This window comes from Cetorhinus maximus, chromosome 8 (genome assembly GCF_964194155.1).
Source record: "Cetorhinus maximus chromosome 8, sCetMax3.hap1.1, whole genome shotgun sequence".
Classification (NCBI taxonomy): Eukaryota; Metazoa; Chordata; class Chondrichthyes; order Lamniformes; family Cetorhinidae; genus Cetorhinus; species Cetorhinus maximus.
In genome coordinates this window covers 126,892,687-126,915,077 of record NC_135886.1, presented here as the reverse complement: position 1 = coordinate 126,915,077, position 22,391 = coordinate 126,892,687, and the positions used below count along the sequence as shown (strand labels likewise).

The following is a 22,391-nucleotide window of genomic DNA, read 5'->3' as shown; positions in this document are numbered from 1 at the left end:
CATGCGCGAACTGCGCCCCAGGCCTGCTCTCCCTCTTCAACCCACCCACACAGGTAGCGCTCAGCGCTGCCACTCACAATCCACGCAGGGCGGGCCTTAATTGGCCCACCCGCCTGAAATCACGGAGTGGAGCCAATCGCGGGCAGCGATTGGCTTCCCGACCGCCCCTGCCCGCTCCTGCTGAGCCTGCCCAACGAGGGAAAAATTCTGGCCCAGGTGTCTGCAAAGGGATATAGATGGGTAAAGTGAGTGGGCAAAATTTTGGCAGATGGAGTATAATGTGGGAAAATGTGAGGTTGCCACTTTGATGGGAAGAGTAAAAAAACAGAATATTATTTAAATCGAGAGAGACTGCAGAATGTACGGTACAGAGGGATCTTTATGTCCTCCTACATGAATCACACAATGTTCACATGCAGGTACAGTAATTAATTAGGAAGGCAAATAGAACGTTGGCCTTTATTGCAAGGGGAATCGAATATAAAAGGAGGGAAGTCTTGTTACAAGTGTACAGGCCATTGGTGAGACCACACCTGAGTACGGCGAACAGTTTTGATCTCCTTATTTAAGGAGGATACACTTGAATTGGAGGCAGTTCAAAGAAGCCACTACATTGAACCTTGGGATGAAGGGGTTGTCTTATGAGGAAAGATTGAGCAGGTTGGGCTTGTACTCATTGGAGTTTAGAAGAATGAGAGATGACCTCATTGAAAGATATAAGATTCGGAGGGGGCTTGACAGCGCAGATGCAGAAAGGATATTTCCCCACATGGGGGATATCTAGAGCTAGTGGGCACAGTTCCAGACGAGGAGGAATTTCTTCTCTCAGAGGGTGGTTAATCTTTGGAATTCACTGCCCCAGAGAGCACTTGAGGCTGGGTCATTGAATATTTTGAAAGCTGAGTTAGACAGATTATTGATCTACAAGTGAGTAAAATGTTATGCAGGGAAGGCGAGAATGTGGAGTTCAGGTAACAATCAGATTTAGTTGAATGGTGGAACAGGCTTGATGGGCTAAATAGCCGGCTCCTGCTCCTATTTCTCATGTTCTTATGTTCCTTTTGGAAAGGCAGATGTTCACCTTGCCCAAATGGATGGAGCAAGTAGACAGGATCATTCTCGAAGTGGCTCATTTTTTAAAACTCTGCCCTCCTGCAGACCGGTGGTATGAGGATCCCTAGTTCACCAATTAACTGAATTTACTATCCCATTATATTCCTTTATTAAAGCCTTGGTAGGAAACTCAGCATTCCATATGTCAAACAAAAACACCACGAGACCAGTTCCTTCGCTGTTGACATAGTAGATCTGACCTATGGTCTGTAGGGTTGCTCCATTGACCTCAGTCATTAATCCTTCTTTTGATTGCTATTCAATGGTCCCTCCAGGAAAGTGAATGGGTGTGGATATTGGTTAAGGATAATTTATGCATGCAGCTCTGATGCCAGTATGTACGAAGACTAAGGCCTGAATTTTACACCGGGTTTTGGGGGCCCGATGTTGGGGTGAAAGGTGAGTCTCGAGCCCGCACTGGCTGGCAGCGGGACTGGGTTTGGTGATTTAACCCAGACGGTCTGCTAGCTGGTGACCCAATATCCACTTTAGGGCAACAGGCGGACTCCTGATTCAGCCAGCTCTGTCACAGGGCCAGCAGCCCTGAAGGCTCAGCAGTGCCACCGAGAGAGATCGTCACTGCTGAGGGCAGCAGGACACCACGAGCCTCCAACAGGCAAATCCAAAAAAAAAAAATGGTTTTTAAAAATTCAGGGGATCAAGAATCGGAGGGGAAAGTACTCCAAGGAGATTGCTGGGGCCATGGGGGCTGCCTTCCCTGCCCGCGGCTCACTCTCTGGGCATTCGAGCATCTGGCTCAGATGGCACCCCGCCCCTCCCATCCCCCGCCCCCACCCCCACCAGGCTGTTGCAGGGTGGCTGCCTCCATTAATCTGGTAGTTTCCCCAGGTGGTGGCAAAATGTCTGAGGCCCCAGTTGGCTGTCAGCCTCCTTGGAGCAGGCAGCTGATGCGCATTTCACCCCCCACCGCCCCCTCCCCCTCCCCAACCACTTGGAAATTGGATCAGCGTTGGGAACCATCCCAGCACGGCTCCCCACTACTTTAATGGCCCCTCCACCTCCCAGCCTGCCACGTGGGGGGGGGCCAGTAAAATTCTGCGCTGTCCATCGCCTGGAGAATGGCCACCTGGGCAAAGTCACAAAGGGATTATGTGGCGGTGTACCCCAGCAGGACTCTATGTGTACAGGGGAGGAGGAAAGGGGAGAAAATGATCCAACACATAGCTTGTCGTTGTCACTAATAAATAACAGACACCATGCTGTAAGTCAAGCAAATATCAGTAGGTTCTCTGGGTGTAAAACCAAATGGACCCAAGTCAGAATTCACTTTAACTAAATTCTGCTCTCTATTGAATTTAACTTCCACCAGTTTAGGTCTTCCTAAGCAGAAACAGATCATCAGAGGATGAGGTTCTCTCCAAAACTGTGCAATTCATGTCTGATGAACTTCCTGATTATCCAGTAGACACCTGCACAACCTGTTCTGGGACTGAAGCCTACAACAAGGTTCCAGGTTACGTTATGTTCACTGACCTCAGAATGACAGATTAGAAGCCAGATTTGGCTTCAGCTGATCCTGGACTTGGAGTTGGACAAATCAGCCAGGGTTCCTATTCTTGTCTGCTACCTCGTAACTCCGATAGAAATTGCAAAAGGTACATCAGCAGGAAAATAAGTCAGTCTGCCTGCTGATGTGACGTAGCTTCACATAGAGATTGGCCACTGAATTAAATCTGGCCACTTGGATCAATCACGCTTGATGGGAAGGTATAATTTGCCTCCGTGCATTCCACCTATTTGGAAAGCCAGATGGATAAAATGTGCGATTCACTGGGGTAAAGAACTGCTCACTTGGGAGTCAGTTGATTTCTACAAAATGACATATACATACCATTCCTTCTAATCACAATACTGAATGGGAGTTGCCCCGATTCCTGCTTGCCAGAGATGGGGGAGGGCAGAAAGGGGGAAATAGTGGTGTAGTGGTAATGTCACAGAACTAGTAACCCAGAGGCCCAGGCTAATAATAAATCTGGAATGGAAAGCTAGTAATAGTAGCCATGAAACTACCATTGATTTTTGTAAAGACCCATCTGAGTCCATCCGCCTTCAGGCTGAGGTGATAGCGCCGCCATGCCAATGCACCAAGGCCAACACTGATAGGATGGCAATCACCATGGAGACCTTGGTCCAGGACGTCGCTCCTACACTGCTGCACAGGCTGAGCTCCATCGCTGACGCTGGTCTCCAGCAGTGTGTACTTAAGAGGGGTGTGGGGCAGCCCGATCTCACTCCAGCTACCCCTGCTCCTCAAGGAGTTAGCCAGGGGCCATTGGGCACCCATAGGGAGGGGAGTCAACGGGTGCATACCCTGGGGCCATTCACCCAGGTGATTCCGGAAGTGTCCGGCCCATCCAAATCCACTCACTCTGTGACCCCAGCAGCTCGACCTCCACAGCTCGAGGAAGGTGCCACCGCCACACAGAAGGTCCCCGAAAGCAGGCCGGGCACTCCAGATCTTGGCCCTTCAGAGGACACTCGTCAGGGTCATCACAGACAGGGCGTCACAGTCAGCAAGCTGCTTTTATCTTCGCTGTGGATGTCCGGGAAGCACCAAGATGTAGCGGCAGGGTTAGGGAAGTTAGGAAGATGTAATTGCACAGCCTCGGCACGAGTGTTAATCACTTGTACATATTGTTTACTATTGTCAATAAACTCCCAAGAATGTCCCCCTGCCTATGGCTCCTTGTTCTGATGAGCAGTGTTCTTGTCACTCAGATGTGAAACCTTTCAGCACAAGATAAAGGCAGGTGTCACAGGAGCATTATCACAGAGGGTATGTGCGTTACCATAAGCCAGACTTGTGTCAAACATTCACAGATGCAATGTGAGGATCTTATGGTGTCTCCTCACTGCATGTTGTCATCATCCTCCACAAATCTAGCAGCTATGAGGGCCTCTGGAGCATGCCTGCCTCGTCTGGGCAGTCCGAGGGCCTCATTGCCATCATCGTTGCCTTCAAGGACCTCCTCACGCTCATCCACATTGGCGTCCTCCTCATCAGAGGAGACCTCCAGCTTCTGCATCTCGTCCTCAGCCAGCTTCTCTCCCTTTCGCAGCACCAGGTTGTAAAGGGCACAGCTGGCAATGATGATGCGTGACACCCTCTGTGGACTGTATTGCAGGGCCCCACAAGACCGGTCCATGCACCGGAAACTCATTTTCAGCATCGTGATGGTCTGCTCCACCAAGTTGCAAGTTGCAGTGTGAGCATCGTCTAGACCTTCGCTCTACTGCAGTCTGAGGCCGCTGCACGGGTGTCATCAGCCACATCCTCTGCCGGTAGCCCTTGTCCCCGAGGAGCCACCCCTGCAGCCTCTGTGAACCCTGGAAGACATAAGGGATCTGCGACCAATTAAGAATGTAGGAGCCTTGCACACACCCTGGAAATTGTGCTCAGGCCTACAGGATGCATTTGTGGTGGTCGCATATCAGCTGCACATTCAGCGAATGTGATTGACAAAGTTAACCATGTGATGTGACAGAGATCTGAGCGCCATGTGAGTGCAGTCGATGGCACCCTACACCTGTTAGCAAATCCCATCGCTCTTGCACCCTGGATCTCCTGGTCCTGGGCGAAATACACAAAGTTGTGTGCCTTTGCGAAGATAGCATCCATGACCTCATGGATGCAGTTGTGGGTGGAGGCTTGTGATATCCCACAGTGGTCACCTGTGGAGCCCTGAAAGGAGCCATGGCATACAGATTGAGCACCGCAGTCACATTCATGGCCACTGGCAGCGGAGGCCCTTCATGTTCCCATGGCACCAAATCCTGCAGTAGGTGGTAGATGTGACTGACCAGTTCCCTAGACATGCACAGTGTTTGGTGGCACTGGTTCTCAGTCATCTGCAGGAATGAAAGGTGGCATCTCTAGACCCTGGGTCTACCTGGACACTGACCTGAGACAGCTTTCTGTGGCTCTTTGGCAGCATGTGCAGGAGCCCCAGCCACCCCTTCTTCCTGAGGTTGCTGCTCCTCCCTCTGCACAGCCAGGCACCTCAGTCACTCTCTCCTCTGTTGTCTTCACTTTCTGTGAGTCACGAGGCACACAGCTAGTTCACCAGTCTCCATGCTGCTGATGTACTCCTCCTGCAGGATGAAAGAGAGAGACGTGTGGGTTAGCCTGGGTATACTAAGAACCTCTCTTGGTTAAGTCTGAATGCCCCTTAATGCATGCTGAGAGTGCTGGCCACCACTTGGATGGCCAGAGATTAGTGCACTGCATGGCTGCCCAAAACCCCACCCAGTCCACCTGACCGATTGGCGGCAGCTTTGCCCATTGGACTGCATACTGTGCTCTCAGCTCAGGCGCAGGCATTCTCCTAACCCACACTGCAAGGCTGCACTGTTAGCTTCAACCATGGGGGAGACTGGTACAAACCGGGATGATGACATTGCAAGGGGCTGTGAGCACCTCAATAGTGACTGCTCCATGTTAAGCTTTAGCAAGGAGATTGTACAATGTGTGCAGTCGCCCAACTGTTCTGAAGTCTACTAAAATGCTCATTGGTTTGCAGTCTGTGCCCAAGGGATGAAAAGCTTTGGAGCACTTGGTGGCACTTTGTTGCCTCAGCGTTGCTTGAGTGGGCAGATAAGCTAGAAGCTCGACTCCAATCATATCAATGTGGCTGCACCTGAACTGTCTCAGCTGCAGAGGAATGGTCACCTCATACAGGGTGTCCATAATGCGTGGCCACTTCCCAAGCCCATCCCCTCCATCCTGCGTGTGCTTGTGTGCTACCTTCAACCACAGGACAGCTTTGTACACCCCGCACGTCCCCTCAATCGCAAGGCAGCCTTTGCCCCCAACGCGCCCCAACCTTGAAGTCCAACAGGCGTCCATCGTAAACATTCTACAACGTTACTGTGCACTCACCTCCTGGTTCCCCTCAAAGTGCAGCCCATCAAGTGCACGCCTTTTATATGCTGTTGTGAAACACATCGGCATGAAATTACACCAAAGTGTGCGGATGATCCAGTCGGGGGTGGAGGGGGGGGGAACGATGAGTCTGGTGGGCTGGCCTTATAATGATATTCTGATGTATTACAATGAGGTTCCCGACGTCCGATGGTGGGAAACGCGGCCCACCATCAACGGGCTGAGCGGGCGATTGTAAAACCGATTTTTGGTCGTCTCGCCATATGGTCCGCTCATGCCACCAAACACGCCCGACACCAGCGGGCACGGACGATTCCGCCCGAGGGCTGAGGGACAAATGCTGGCTTTGCCAGTGATGCCACAGCGAATGAATGAATAAAGGGAAACAAAAATCCCATGATCCTGCAATGTACTGTTTTAAGATCAGGAAACTCGAGAAGGTAATTTGAAAATATACATACCCTTGATTCAGCAGCTTTTCTCACTGTTTTTGATGTGTTAATATCTATTTGCAAGAAATTTTTTTCTCTACAGCTTTTTTCTCCACTTTTTGACAGATGACTCATAGGGCAAAGTTACAAGAGCACTGGCCGCCTTTCTGTAACTTATCACATGTGAACCTGGACAGTCAGTGCTGGTTAGCTCAGAGTGACCTGAAGCGATAATATTAACTCATTTTCCTTCCCTGACCAAGGAACTTTAAAGTCCCCAACCCTTCCATTCAGCTAGCGCAGCACATACCAAAGGCTAACATTGGGCCATTCCTTTTTTTTAATTCATTCACGGGTTGTTGGCATCACTAACAAGGCCAGCTATTTCCCATTCCCCACCGCCTGTGAGAAGGTTGGGGTAAGCTGTCTACTTGAACCGAGCAGTCCACTTGCTGAAGGTACTCCCACCGTACGAGCAGTTTTTTTTTGGATGCAGCTGAGTGGGCTGCTGGGTCAATTCAGAGGGCAGATAAGAGTTGATCACAGTGATATATATGGAGTTACATAGAGGCCAGACCAGCTTCCATTAGTTGGGGTGGTTTGACAATCAGTAGTTTATGGTTACCGTTGCTCATACTATTCCAGCTTCATTTAATTGACTGAAACTACTAAGTTCTGAGGGCGGAATCATCCAAGGTTTGCACAAAGTGCGGTAGCGGGCGGGGAAAAGGACGTTTTACCTGCTGGCCGCAATGGCTGGTTTTCGCGCCGCATCATTCCATTCCCAGTGGGTCCCACCTCATTAATAATGCATTCCCAGGAAACACGCCAGATCGCTGGCGGACAGCTCCTGATTCGCCCGCCCCACTGTCACCTCAGGCCTTCAGTAATCCAGGTGCCATATTTAAAGGGCGCCCCTGCACACAGTTAGCACTCTCGAAGGGATCGGAAGCTGCTGCAAGGTCATGGCTGCCAAAGGGAGGAGACATGCTGCCCCCAAATTTGGCAATGCCTCCCTCAGGTGCCTATTGGACATAGGGGAGGCCCACCGTGAACTGCTTTATCCCCACTGTGGGTGAAGGGCCAGCAAGCAAGGTGACAATTCCAGCGTGGGAGGTGGTGCCAGCGTTGGTCAGCCCTGCAAAAGATGGCAGCCACGCAGTGCTGAAAGAGGGTGAAAGATCTCCTCCATTCCACCAGAGTAAGTCACTTTTCTCATCACTCTCAACTCACGCACTCACAAACCCATCACACATCCACAAGGATCTCACTCGCTGCCAGTTCAAGGGACATCACCATCCACTCTCTCACGCACAGCTTCATCTGTGGATGAAGGCCCTGTGGATCATGTCCTCATCTCGTCCATTGCACTACTCACCACCCACATATGCCCAGATATCCTTCTCATCTGGCCTGGCAGGCCTCCTGCTTACACTCTCTCCATCTGTCTTCACTCAGGACAAGCTGGCGCACAACAAAAGGGAGAGGTTGCAGACTGGTGGAGGAATGCCCGACATCAAGGTCGTCACAGACTTTGAAAACAGAGCCATCCAGCTGGCCGGCGATGATCTGGACCGTTCCTGTGCTGACAGTGAGGTTGGCAGTGCTCAGCCAAGTGAGGATCCAGCAGTACAACAACCATGCTGTGAGAAAGATCCCCTGTTCCACAGTCCCCTGTCATGCACTAATTATCTCTCCTGGCTTTCGCAGTGAAATCTGGGAAGCAGCCAAGGAGGCCCACAAGCTAGGTTCTCAACTCAAGCCCCAAAGACACCTCAGAAGAAGAATCTGATGACACCCTAATTGAAGACCCATCACAGCGCTCACCCACATTCTTCACCAGCGCAGAGACACATACCTTGAAGGGACCTCATTCTAGGGTAGCCTTGGGCCACAATCTGGTGAGCACATCACACTATCTGATCCACAGCAGGTGGCAGCAGGTTTCTGGCACTCGGAGGACTGCTGGAGGCCAGGAATCTGCTCAGTCCAAGTCAGAGGAGCCTGCCTCTCCATGATATGACCCTAATCACAGAGTGCAAAAGAGCTGCCCTCAGTCAGACAGGAGTCAGACATTCACAGAGGCTATGTGAAGGTCTATGGAGTGTCTTCCCTGCATGTTGTCATCATTCTCCTGGAATCTAGTGACAATTAGGGCCTCTGCTGCATCTCCGTAACATGAGCCTGAACACTGAGGGTATGTACACTGCCATCAGCCACACAGGAGTCAAATGTTCACAGATGCAAGGTGAAGATGTCAGGATTGTCCTCACTGTACCTTGTCATCATTCTCCATGAATCTTGTGGCTATGAGGGCCTCCCGAACACACCTTACTCATCTGGCCAGTGCGATGGCCTCATCGCTGACATCCTCGCCTTCAAGGACCTCATCATCTTCATCCCTTCGACATCCTCCTCATCAGAGGATACATGCAACTCCTCCATCTCCTCCTCAGCCTTTTCCTCCCCCCCCTCTTGCAGCACCGCATTTTGGAGCACGCAGCAAGTGATGATGATGCGTGACACCCTCTGGGGACTGTATTGCTGTGCTCCACCAGACCTGTCGAAGCACCAGAACCTTATTTTCAAAATGTCTATCATTTGCTCCAGCAAAGTCCGGGCCACAGTATGAGCCTCATTATACCGTCGCTCTGCTGCAGTTTGAGGCCGCCGCACAAGCATCATCAGCCACATCCTCTACAAATCTCCCTTGTCCCCAAGGAGCCAACCCTGCAGCCTCTCTGGACCCTGGAAGATGTCAGGGGCCTTAGTCCTGCTAAGGATGTAGGAGTCGTGGACACTCCCTGGAAATTATGTGCAGACCTGCAGAATGGGTTTGTGGTGGTCGCACACCAGCTGAACATTCAGCAAGTAGAAGCCCTTCAGGTTGACATAGTTGACTGCTTGTTGCCATGGAGATCTAAGTGCCATGTGAGTGCAGTCAATGGCACACTGAACCTGTGGAAAACCTGAGATCTGTTCAAATCCCAGCACTCTTGCATCCTGGCTTTCCTGGTCCCGGCCGAAATGCACAAAGTCCTGTGCCTTCAAGAAGATGGTGTCCGTGACCTCCTGGATGCACTTGTGCATGGAGGCTTGTGAGATCCCGCACAGGTTACCTGTGCAGCCCTGGAAGGAGCCATTGGTGTAAAAATTGAGCGCTGCGGTCACTTTCAGTGCCATTGGCAACACATGTCCTCCATGTCCCCGTGGCACCAAATGCTGCGGTAGGTGGAATGTGTGACTGACCAGCTCCCTAGGCACGCGCAGTCCTCAGCATCACTGGTTCTCGGTCATCTGCAGGAATGACAGGTTATAGATCCTGGGTCTAGCTGACCAGCGACGGCTCACTGTGGATCTTCAGCTGCCCCTTCATCTTGAGAGAGCTCGCGAGCACTGTGCAAGGTTAAGAACATTCACCTCCGAGTCCCCCTCAAAGTTCAGGTCACCAGGTGCACACCTTTTAAAGGCGTTCATGAAACATGCCGTTCTGAAGTCACCCTGATGTGGACGGCAAATTTGAAGGGGATGATTCCGGCGAACAGAGCTTATAACAAGATGCAATTTTATTAAAATGATGTCCCCCGAGGTGCGGCAGCAGAAAACACAGCCTGCCATTGACAGGTGGAACAGCCGACCGCAAACTGGTTTCAAGATGGCGTGAAACCGGTTTTCGGCCTTCTCGGCATATTGTCCTCCCTCCCCCACCGCCCGCGAGGAAGCCTGGCACCAACGGGGCCTGAAAATTCCGGCCCAAACTTAGGTGGTTCACTGCGTTCATCTCCTGAGCCAACAGGAAGACATTCCTTTCCTTCCTCCTATTGAAATTAGGAAAATTGGGTTCTGATGGTCTCATCACCGTATTCCATGCTGCACTTTCTCGAGCAATAGAGTTGTGGCCAATGTGTAAAGGGTGTAGTCTCACTAACGCAGTAATGGCAGATCACTTAAATTCTGACTGAAAAGGAACAAGCCTCACCCTGATTTTTCCTGGTTGCGTATCGTATTGTGCTGAAGGTACGCCAAGCCTCACTGGCATTGCTAACCTTGATGATTCTGCTAATAGTTCCCTGGATTGCACTTTATGCAAAAAATTATCCTGAAATTTAAACCCATTTGTACTCCAATCCTGCCAATGGCAATCTGTACCAAAATGTCTTAAATCTTATATAACTTTTTGGAAAAAAAAACAGCATATATAAGTGGAAATCAGCCTAAATTATCTAGGCCTGAGAAAAGTGCAGAACATACACCAATGTCCTTCCGTATAGCCCTCTTTATCTTATAGATTGGAAAGTCATAGAGTCAAGAAGCACAGAAGGAGACCACTCAACCCATTGTGCCTCTGTTGGCTCTTTGAAGGAGTTATCCAATTAGGGCCACTCCCCTGCTTTTTTCAAATATTTCTGCCCGTTTTTGTTCCCTGTTCAAATGTTTATCCAGTTCCCTTTGGAAAGTCGCTGTGGAATCTGCTTCCACCAACCTTTCAGGCGGTGAACTTCAGATCATAACAGTTTGAGTATAAAACGTTCTCATCATTTCCTGCTCCAGTTCTTTTGCCAATCATCTTAATCCTTGTCCTTAGGTCACTGATCCTTTTCCTTGACATTATGAAAAGTAAAGTTTCAGGGCACCAGTCCATCATTTGTGCACATTAAGCACACATGTTTACAAAAAATGCAATTGTAGAAGCTTTCTTCCTTTGATGTAGAATTATTTTTATGTCATCAATAAGTACTCAAAGGTATGAAATTACAGTGCAAGTCTGAGGGAGGAGAAATTAAAAAACAAAATTTTTTAAAATCGCCATCAGGCATCAGAAACGATGGCCGGGATTTTCCGTGCTCGCTGGCGTCGGGCGACAATATGGTGAGAAGGCCAAAAATCGGTTCCACGTCGCCGTGAAACCAGCTTGCGATCGTCCGCTCAGCCCATCAATGGCGGGCTGCAATCCTGGCCATCGGACGTCAGGAACCTCATTGTAATAGATTAGCATTTCATTATAAGGTCAGCCTACCGGACTCATCCGCGCCCCCCCAACACCAGCTGGATCGTCCGCCCACATTGGCGAGAAAACACACCGGTGTAGACACGTCTTGACAACTGTGATGCGCAAAAGTCGGGACTTACCGCCAGGGCCTGGCTCTCATCGCGCACATCCGAGGAGCAGAAGATGCTGGAACCCGACAGCAACGGGATCCTGGAGGAACATCCATGGCATGCTGGGTGGATTCTCATGGACATGGCTTTGCTGTGAAGCAGGGGTGGGAGAGGAAGGTCTAGGATTGACTCAGAGAGGAAGAGGTGTCGGGGGGGGCGGGGGTGAGTTTGGGAGGGGGGAATGAATGTGTCAGAGGGGTGAGGTTGGGAAGCGGGGATTGAAGGTGTTGGGGGAGTAAGGTTGAGGGGGTGGGGATTGAAGGGGTCAGGGAGGTCAGGTTGGGAGGGGGGAGGGAGTAGAAGGGGAGGAGGGGGTAATGGGGGAGTAGATGGGAACTGGGAGGTAGGTGCAAAGGGGGTGGAAGGTGCAAGGAAAGGAGTTCGGAGAGGGGGGACAAGTGAGGAGAGATGAAGGAGTACGGGAGAAGAAGGAGTGCGGAGAGGGGAGAGAGTCCAGGGGGAGGAAGGAGTATGGAGAGGGGAGGGAGTCCGGGGGGGAGGAAGGAGTGTGGGGAAGGAGTAAAGTTGGAGGAAGAAGTAAGGGTGGAGGAAGGAGTCAGGAAGGGTGAGTGAAGCTGGAGGAAAAAGTGAGGGTGTCTGAGGGAGTCAGGAAGTGGGAAGGAGTAAGGCTGGAGGAAGATGTGAAGCTGCAAGAAGAGGTAAGGCTGGAGGAAGGAGTTGGGAGGGTGGTAGAAGAAGTAAGGGTGTTTGAGGGAGTCAGGTAGGGGGAAGGACTAAGTGGGGGGGAGTCTGGGGGAGGGCTTCCGGGGTGAAGGTGTTCACTGGGGGTGGGCGTAGCTGTGCGGAGAGGAGAAGGGGTTCTGAGAGGGAAGGGGTCCAGAGGGGGGAAGGGGCCTGGAAGGGGGAAGGGATTTCAAGGGGAAGGGGTCCGGAGGGGGGGATGTCCAGGGGAATGTGCAAGGGCGGGGTCTGATGGGTCCATGAGTACCTCCTGGAGAGCGAACTGAGGGTGGGTATGAGGGAATGGTGAGAATGACCGAGGGCAGAGTGGGACAGTAGGGTGGGAGGGTGAGGGTTCGATGTTGGCATTAGAAGGGACGGCAAGGGTGGCTGGTGGGGACTCAGAGGTAGACACGGACCCTGGGAAAGGAAAGGAGGAGGTCGGGGAGGTGGATGGGGGTGGGATTTTATGAAGGAAGGGAATGTGCACGTTCACCTGGACATCCCCGAAGGAAAAGGATTGTGGCTGGTAGGTCATGGAGGGGAGGTGGGAGGGGGTCAACTGTGATGGGGGAAAGGAAATGGGTGACTAGGGGAGGGGAAAAGACGGGGGAGCGCACAAAATACCGAATCACCACCATGCTGTCCAAATAGAAAGTGAAACAAGAGTCATGGTGGTGAGATCAGGTGCTGCATGGGAGTGTGACCATTGGGTGGGCGGAGATGCAGGTCAGGTCAGCTCAGATGGACAACTGAAAGCAAACCCCAACAGGCAGCGTTCAAAATGCTCAGGACTTTGAGATGAGTGTGATACATGAAGGATCCACATGCATGGGCGAGTACCTGCACAAGGCTTCGAAAGGCCCTGCCACACACACACCTCTTCCTCTAGAATCACACATTGGCCAGCTTCTCCCTCTGTGGTCACAGTGGACGAGGTTGAGGGGCCCACAGGCAAAGGGGACTTGTTGGGAGAGGACAGCCTCTGAGATTCCTTAGTGGATGACCCAGAGGTGTCCAGCTGCCACTCAACCTCCCTTCGGGTGCCTGGAGGCCCCAGCCTGACTCCTTGAGGGGTAGGGGCACCTGGAGCAACACCGAGGTGCCCCGTTTCCCTCTCGCGTTGCCACTACAGGAACTCACCCATGGTTTCCGCGATGGAGTGCAGGTCTGCAGATATCTCCACATTCTGCTGGACTAGGGTCTCCATGGCGTCAACCATCCTCCCCATGGAGACCTCCATACACACACATGTGGGCAGCACTTCATCAGAGAGCAGGCAGACGCACTCCTCTGAATCGCTTGCCACTCTGTGAGGGCTTCCAACAGCTCTGTGTGATGTTCCCCGCCTTCTGCTGACTCCCCATGATGAGTTGGAAGGCCGAATCCAGAGGCTTGTCATCTGACTCAGACCTCACAGATGCCTCCTCCCCAGCAGTCCTCTGGGTGCTGGGGAGCTCACACGAACCTGCTGATGTGGACATGTGTCCGTGTTGTGACCACCAGATTGTGAACCTCAGCCTACTCTAGATCTAGGTTCCACTCAAAGTCGTTTTACTTACCCACTACCACACTTAATGCGAATCTGGTACAATTCCACCCAATCACTTCATATTTTGTTGTGCCTACAATTTTAGGTGCAAATTTACAGCCGTTCTGAATGGGCATAAATGTAGGAATCTTGTGTAGAATGTAGAAACAAAATGTAGAAACAAAGAAATCCTTTGTTTCAAAGAGACCTACATTAATCGGCCAGGTGGGGTGTTGGCAGACATAACTTAGGAGCTATGAAGCAATCAAGGAAACTCTTATATAGTGATGTTTTGGAATAAAACCATGTGCGTGAATTTCTTTGGAAGGAAACTTGTGCATCTCTGCTCTTACACTGCAGTTACGGCAAAACATTCCAGGAAATTTTGATGTGCACAATTCACTAAGTGATGAGACAGACATCTCACATACATTCACGCAATAATGCAAAATTAACAAATCTTCAATGAATTGGAAGTCAGCAATGACCTACCATTTACAAATACATACCTCCTGTCTTATTTCAGTTGAAAATTTCAAGGTGCTCAGACCCTCTATTCTCAATTATGGACTCTCACAACAGATGTTCGGCTTACTGGCCTATAATACCCTGGTACCCCCCTTTCATCTTTCTCAAATAGCGGAGTGACATGTACAATTTCCCAGTATAAAGGAACAGTTCCCAAATCGAGAAAACTTTGGAAGATTATAGTTAGGGCATCTGCAATGTTCTCACCTACTTCCTTTCAAAATTCTGGGATGGAAAGCATCTGATCCTGGGATGTTTCACTCTTTCATGCCATTATTTATCTATATTAATTTTGGTGAGTCACTGCCTCTGATTCAATATTAGTTTCCTTGGGATGTCCGGCATGCTATTCTCTTCTCCAATTGTAAATACCGATAGCAAATGTCTGTTCTATGTGTCAGCTATTTCCTTATTTTCATTGACAATATTGCCATGATCAGTTATCAAGGGGTTCACTTTGCTCCTGACCACCCTCTTTTTCCTAACAAAATTCTAAACAATTTTTGAGTTGATTTTGTTATCCCTTGCAAGTTTCCTTTCATACTCTCTTTTTGTAGCTCTTTTGGTACCTTTGCTCTTCTTTGTATTTTTCCCATTCGTCTGGATCGGTGCTATATTTTTTGCAATTTTTGTATGCTTTCTCTTTTAGTTTTATGTTATCTCACCTCTTTCGTCATCTATGGCTGTTTTTTTGACAAGTGGAGCTCTTGCCCTTTAGGGGTATAAACATGCTCTGTATCACATCAAATTCTTTTTTGAACACCTCCCACTGATCATCTGTCATTTTACCCATGAACAGATTTGCCCAGTTTATTATGAACTTCCTCTGTCTCATCCCATTGAAGTCATCCTTACCTAAATCTAGAATTTAGTGGCTGTTTCGGGTCTCTTCCTTTCAAATACTATGTTGAACTCCATCATGTTATGATCACTATTAGTTAAATGCTGACAGGCCATTGAGCTGCTAACTAAATCTGGCTCTTTACTCACATTTGAGTTTAATTAGAAGAAGCAAATTCAGGGGGGGAAACTCTTCACACAAAGAGCTGTGAGAATGGTGAGAAAACAGAAAGAAAATGGAGGGAGAAGAATAGACGTATTTTTCACAGCAGTATAGTTATTCACAATGTTAAATTTCCCTCTCGTTTCCACATCATTTTCTTGGCCCACTCACCTGAAGTAGCAGTGATCTGCTACCATTCTAAACCACCAAACATTAGGTGAGCAGCTGCATCCTGGGGATGAATCTCCATCTGATTATTTTCCACTCTCTCCCTCCATGTGTTACAGGCACAAACCCACAGCCCATTTTGTAAAAAAAACAACAATTAGCCCCATGTATTTATTCTGGCACCAAGTTGAAGGAAACACTATACACTCGAACAATCATTTTCAGTACTCTTTCATAATTTGTTTTAAGTAAACAGATTTAAACTTGCTTTTCTAGTTTTCATGTAACAAATCTCACCCTAGTCTTTAAACTGTTAACAGCTGTGTTTATACCCAGGGTACACTGGATTTTTTCTAATGAGTTGAAGATGCTGTGCATGGATAGAATGTAACAACACCCTTACCGGGAAAAGGGGCATATTTAAATTCTGTTTGGTTTTATTTTGAAGTTGGATTCAATCCGGTGTTTCCCTTCCTCCTCACGTTACTTGCAGATGTTCCTGGTCATGTTTTTCTCCCTTCAGCAAGAGAAAACAGTGAACACCCAGTAGATCCAACTCCTTCCTCTCGTTTACATTTGGCCCAATGAACCTGCCCTACCATTTTTGTTGGACATCCCATTTTCCTGCCTTTGCCCAATGTCCATTTAATACCTTTATTCCCTTTTTAAACACGTTAATTGATTTTGCATCTGTTGCCTTCCAGGGCTGTGTGCTTAACATTCTCATCTCTTTGTGCAAGACGTTTTTCCTGAATTTGCTTCAAATTCCCAGATTAGTCCAAAGAGTTGATTGCAATATCCTCAGCTTTCCACTCACCCTAATTCCCCAATCCTTGGCATTTGTGTTTCTTTTGGGTGAAACAGTCAAAAGGCAAGGTCCAGAAATTAGGCCACACTATGTTCGCAGGAAGTATAAAATAGTGAGACTGTGTTCACTTTTGACCCAGTAGTCCCTTTGGAACTTTGCATTATCTGTGATAAGAAATCACAGGCTAGATATGGGGGAAGAAGAAACAGCCCATTTTTGCTTATCTGCATGGAAGGAGCCTACAGCTCCTCCAGCACTGCAGCTAATGTTTCTTAAATGGTTGCACAAAGGTTTGTCTCCTACCCAGGAAATCTGTTCCATCCATCGATCACTCTTTCTGTTCAGTCCTGGCATCAATCTTAAATTTTCCTTTGGCTAAACCTGCACTCCAATACCATAATCCTTCTAGATTCCCTTATTCTATACCATTTACATTTTATATTCCTCTATGAGGTGCACTCAGTCACAGATCACAGAATCACACAGTGCAGAAGAGGTCCTTCGGCCCATCGAGTCCGCACCGACATGTGAGAAACACCTGACCTACCTATCTAATCCCATTTACCAGCACTTGGCCCATAGCCTTGAATGTTATGACGTGCCAAGTGCTCATCCAGGTACTTTTTAAAGGATGTGAGGCAACCCGCCTCCGCCACCCTCCCAGGCAGTGCATTCCAGACCGTCACCACCCTCTGGGTAAAAAAGTTTTTCCTCACCTCCCCCCTAAACCTCCTGCCCCTCACCTTGAACTTATGTCCCCTCATGACTGACCCTTCAACGAAGGGAAACAGCTGCTCCTTATCCACCCTGTCCATGCCCCTCATAATCTTGTATACCTCGATCAGGTCGCCCCTCAGTCTTCTCTGCTCCAATGAAAACAACCCAAGTCTATCCAACCTCTCTTCATAACTTAAATGTTTCATCCCAGGCAATATCCTGGTGAATCTCCTCTGCATCCCCTCCAGTGCATTCACATCCTTCCTATAATGTGGTGACCGTAATTGCACACAGTACTCCGGCTCACCAAGGTTCTATACAACTCCAACTTTTGAGGGTGAACGGCAAAGTTTTTCCCATTACTGCAATGTGAGTTAAAGGCTTTTAACTTGTCACAATGTTTAAATGATGATTATTAGCTATCAGTTGTCAACCTCGCTCAGCCGGTAGCACTCTGGCTTCTGAGTGATAACATTGTGAGTTACCACTGCAGGCAAGCGCATTTGACCTAGTTGGTTGATAATCCATCGTTGGAGGTGTTATCTGTCAGACAAGATGTTAAAATGAAACTCCTTCAGCCTCCTCATATCGATGCATAGGATCCAATGGCACCACTTGAAGATGGGTAGGGAATTCTTCCAGCATGTTGACATTCAACCAAAACCAACAACAGAGCAGGTGCTTATTTGCTGTTTGTGTTAAAACTGATTGCTGCATTTGCTAATAGATACTGAACTTCAATGGAGGTAATCTTTAGGTGTGCAACACACTTTGGCACTATACAAAGCACTTTATAAATCTAAGTTATTTCTTTAAACCACATGAGCTCTGTTCAATTTTGAGTGGTCTACAAACCTGATTAGATTACTATAGGTAAAAACAAAAAGCTAAAAGCTACCGCGGATGCTGGAAATCCAAAACAAAAACAGAATTACCTGGAAAAACTCAGCAGGTCTGGCAGCATCGGCGGAGAAGAAATCAGTTAACGTTTCGAGCCTTCATGGCCCTTCGGCAGAACTGGCGAAGGGCCATGAAGGCTCGAAACGTTAACTGATTTCTTCTCCGCCGATGCTGCCAGACCTGCTGAGTTTTTCCAGGTAATTCTGTTTCTGATTAGATTACTGTCCTGTAATAGCTTCTGATATATCTATTGTGTAATCAACAGATGTTAGTAATAATTCATCTGTTATGATTGTATCAGTCTGTGGGTGCAAACTGCAGTTTCGGCACACAGATATGTCATTCACTGAGGAATTAACTTGCATATGCTTCAACTAAAATATACATACAATATTTATTTTAGATTAGATCTGAACGAGCCATGATACCATCTGCATGATATTAACTCATCATTCTGTAAGACATTGACCACAACTATCACCAAAGAGTCATATCATTGCTGTGATACTCGAGTGCATTTAATTATTGAATGACGCATTTGAGTCAGTAGCACGATATCCTATGAACGGAATATTCTTTTAGAACAGCTGAACAAAACAGTTGGTGAGTCTCTTTTCTATCAACCACAGCAGCATAAAGCAATTTTCTTAATTTATTTTTGCTACTTTTTTTAGTTTTCCTCCCATTATTTACTTTTTCCTTAGGTTGTATGGCATTCCCATGCATAGAAGCCAAGGAACAAAATCTGAATCAAGCTACCAAATAATGCACAAGATTCTCTCAAATTGCTTTCCCTTCAAATCACTGCCTGGCCCATTTTCATCTCAAAACTTTCCCCAGTCTTCAGTAGCATTAAGAACATGCCATACACCTTTCAACCTAGAGTCCTACTGCTCCATGGTGCACCAGTCCAATATTTGTTGGCCTACTTTAAAGGAAAGCATCTTAAACCCAAAAAGGAGATAACATTTTTACTCTTGTGTACAACTGAGGCTTTGGGCATGAATCCTTCCTGTACATCATTTGTAAAAATTATAAACATAAGCAGAACCAACGTTGAAACTTGTGGCACTCCACTGGTAACTGGCTGCCAACTGGAGACCCACCCATGCATTGCATCTCACCAACCAAACATTTGTTAATCCATTTTAATACATTCTCGTCTGCCCCCATGCAATTTAGCTTTAAGTAAAAGCCTTTGATAAGCAATGGTGTCCAATGGCTCCTGCAATTCAGATAGATTACATTCTGTTTCTCCCATTTCTACTTGGCTTGTTATTTCCTCAAAGGTCACCTCCCAGTCCTATAACCATGCTGACTGCCTCATATTCGTTCACACTTCTCAGGGTGCTTCCTTACATTAACCCTCAAAATATTTGCTGACACTTACCCAACAATATAAGTAAGCTTCACAGGTCTATATTTGATGGTTCATCCTTCATTCCTATTTTCAAGATGGGAATCATATTTGCTATCTGTTCCCCATCCCTAGTTGCCCTTGAACTGAGTGGTTTCCTAGGGCATTTCAGAGAGCAGTTAAGAATCAACTGCATTGCTGTGGGTCAATCTGCTGTCACATGCAGGCCAAGCCAGATCAGGATGGCAGATTCCCTTCCCTGAAGGGCATTAGTGAATCAGATGAGTTTTTATGATAATTAATGATAGTCGTCATGGTCACTATTACCAGAATTAGTTTAAATTCAATTTAATTTAAACTCCACAAGCTGCTATGGTGGGATTTGAACTGGTGTCCCCAGAGTATTAGTTGGGCCCTGGCCTACTAGTTCAGGGACATTACCACTACACCAGAATCTTCCACCTATTACAGGCATCTGCCATTAGCCACCTCACCTAGCCTTAGGGACAAAAAGCCAGCTGCTGCTGCAATAATGGCCACTAGCCTTGGCTGTTCCCATGGGCAGGTGGTGGCATAGTGGTATTGACACTGGGCTGGTAACCCAGACCCAGGGTGGAATTTGAATTCAATAAATATCTGGAGTTATATGCCTAATGATGACCATGAAATCATTGTTGATTGTCATAAAAAAAAACCCCATCTGGTTCATTAACATCCTTTAGGGAAGGAAATCTGATGTTCTCACCTGGTCTGGCCTACATGTGACTCCAGCCCCACAATGTGGTTAACCCTGAACAATTAGGGATGGGCAACAAATGCTGGCCTAACCAGTGACGTCCCATCCCATGAATACATTTTTAAAAATGCTTTCTGATGGCCAAAAGGTGCCTGGTGAACATTCCTACAGCAGCAGCTGGCTTGAGAACCCAACAGGTCCTAGTAGAGCCTTCTTGGCTCTGTCCCTCTCAGGGTCTGAAGGGTGCTGTGTGCAAGGGGTTTTTGGATAAGGGATGGTTCCGTATTATTTCTGATCTAGTCCTTTCCTTTTTGTGCAACAGGGCTACTAGAAAACCATTTAACCAATGCAGAGCCAGAATGCTGTGACGTCAGATGGAACACCTGTGATCTATCCTGGGACAAAGGTTATAATGTATCTACCAAATCCATGGACTCCATGTTGCATCATAAATCTTCACTGCCCGTCTCAGCAGCATCTCGACTGTGCAACAGCAGACTTAAGCTGTGTGTTTTGGTATTAATTCTTCTACACACTGTGGTGACATTTACTGGTTTTCAGAACAATAGCAGAGTCGGCATGGAGACAGTGAGCGCATTGGACGACAGTTCCGCAAGTGAAGAGTAGAAAAAGATGTCTTCTTACTTTCTTTTCTTTTCAACAGTTCGTACAGGGCCATGGTACCGAGCAGCAAAGAAGCTCAAAGGGTTTTCAGAAGACCAACCAAAAGAAGAGCTGGGCTGCAGGCAGCCATGCATAACAGTGTGCAGCAAGGCTGAGAAAAAATAAAATCTGGCCGTGGCAGGTCCAGAAATGCTTATCTGCTCTGATAAGGATAGATGGTTTAAAATGTTACTCTACAGAGTCAGGCTACTGATACAAAAAAAGGCTAAAAATAATTTGGGAAAAGCATAGCTGTCTCTGGGACAGATACTAAAAACAGACGGATCCTGTAAATTCAATCTGTTCCACATGTAACTAGGAAGGTTTCAGATGTATAAACGCACTGAACAATTTCATCACAGGATGTTTTCTTTTGCCTTCTCGGTTAATCAAGCTAATCTCTAACATAGTAGTCTTCATCGAGTTCTTTGTGGTGTCTATTCCTATGAACATGACTTAGTTGTCCCAGGGACAGATAGCAATAATCCTGTGCTTGAACCAAGTATGTTTTGCTTGTATCAGAGAGTTGGATAGGTGTCTAAATCCCTGAATAGTTTACTTGCCCAAGCAACCCTGGTAATGTTTCTCCTCACATCAAACCAACACTGGTCTGCCATCTTAATGTTAAACAACTAGTTGAGATTTGTTACCCATTGTTGTGAGGAACACCAGCAAAGTGACTGTGAACATCTCAGTTGCAGGATAGGTAGGCACTTACTCTAAAATGATATGGTTGGAAGTTCGGTAGAGCAAACAGTTAATGCACCCTCCTGCTTACCAATGTATATGCAATGTGCTTCCTCAATTCTCAGCAGGCTACTTGGCATGGATATCAGGGCTACCTAACTCAAATATATGAACCATCTGCTTGATGGTGTAGGAATTAAACAGGTGATGGTAGCCTTGGAGGTAGCTTGTAACCTTGTTGCTAATGATATGAGTATTATGAGAAAGAAATGGGGTTGGTAGAGAGAGAAGGTGGGGAGACTATGGGAGAATTTAAAACAAAATCATCAGATGTTTTGGGTCCCTTTTATGGTGGCCAAGTGGTAGATATGTGTATTCTATCGATGCTAGTAAGAACCTAATGCTGACACATGGAATTCTTGTATCAGTACAGGTTAGATGCCTAACCATTACATATGGAGATCTAAGATTCCCATGAGTATGTCTTACAGCATGCATCGCCAGATGCACTGCATAGCAAAAAGCAACTTGGCAGCAGCCTAGTAAAACGTTCAAAGACAGATATTCACTTTTGTAAACAAAAATAATCATAGATAATAAGGGCAAAAACTTAAGAAGATTTTATAATAACACTTTCAGTTAAACTGTCCTTTATAGCCGTGTATTCGATTCTTGAGAACCTGAGAATCCACTCTGCCCTCACCCCCCTACTTTCACCAATCTCTGAAATTTGAGTGCCAAGATTCAAGGAATTTAAATAGTTATTTTAATTATTAAGAGTATAAGATGAAGGGCCAAGGCCCTTTGTGCAGGACACCACCAAAGTTAAAAAGAGTAGAAGGGGTTAGAAATATCACATAACAGTCAATGATGTTAGTGGGCTAGAGTTAGCATCTTCAGTCCAACATAATGCTGTCAGTTGACTCCTGTTCATTGGCAACCGTTATAACAACCTCAGCCCAGTTTTTTAGAATGTGTGGGCCTACAGCAAAAAATTGCTCATAA

General features: G+C 47.5%; 1 protein-coding gene across 1 annotated transcript in view; it reads left to right on the top strand.

Moving 5' to 3' along the window:
• The window catches only part of nalf2 (NALCN channel auxiliary factor 2), a 394,010-nt gene extending 372,997 nt beyond the window's left edge, over positions 1–21,013 (top strand). The window contains exon 3 of the mRNA XM_078546275.1: positions 20,359–21,013. Within this exon, the coding sequence (XP_078402401.1) occupies positions 20,359–20,663 (305 nt within the window). The 3' untranslated portion in view covers positions 20,664–21,013. The remainder of the gene's footprint in view (positions 1–20,358) is intronic.
• The last annotated feature ends 1,378 nt before the right edge of the window (positions 21,014–22,391 follow it).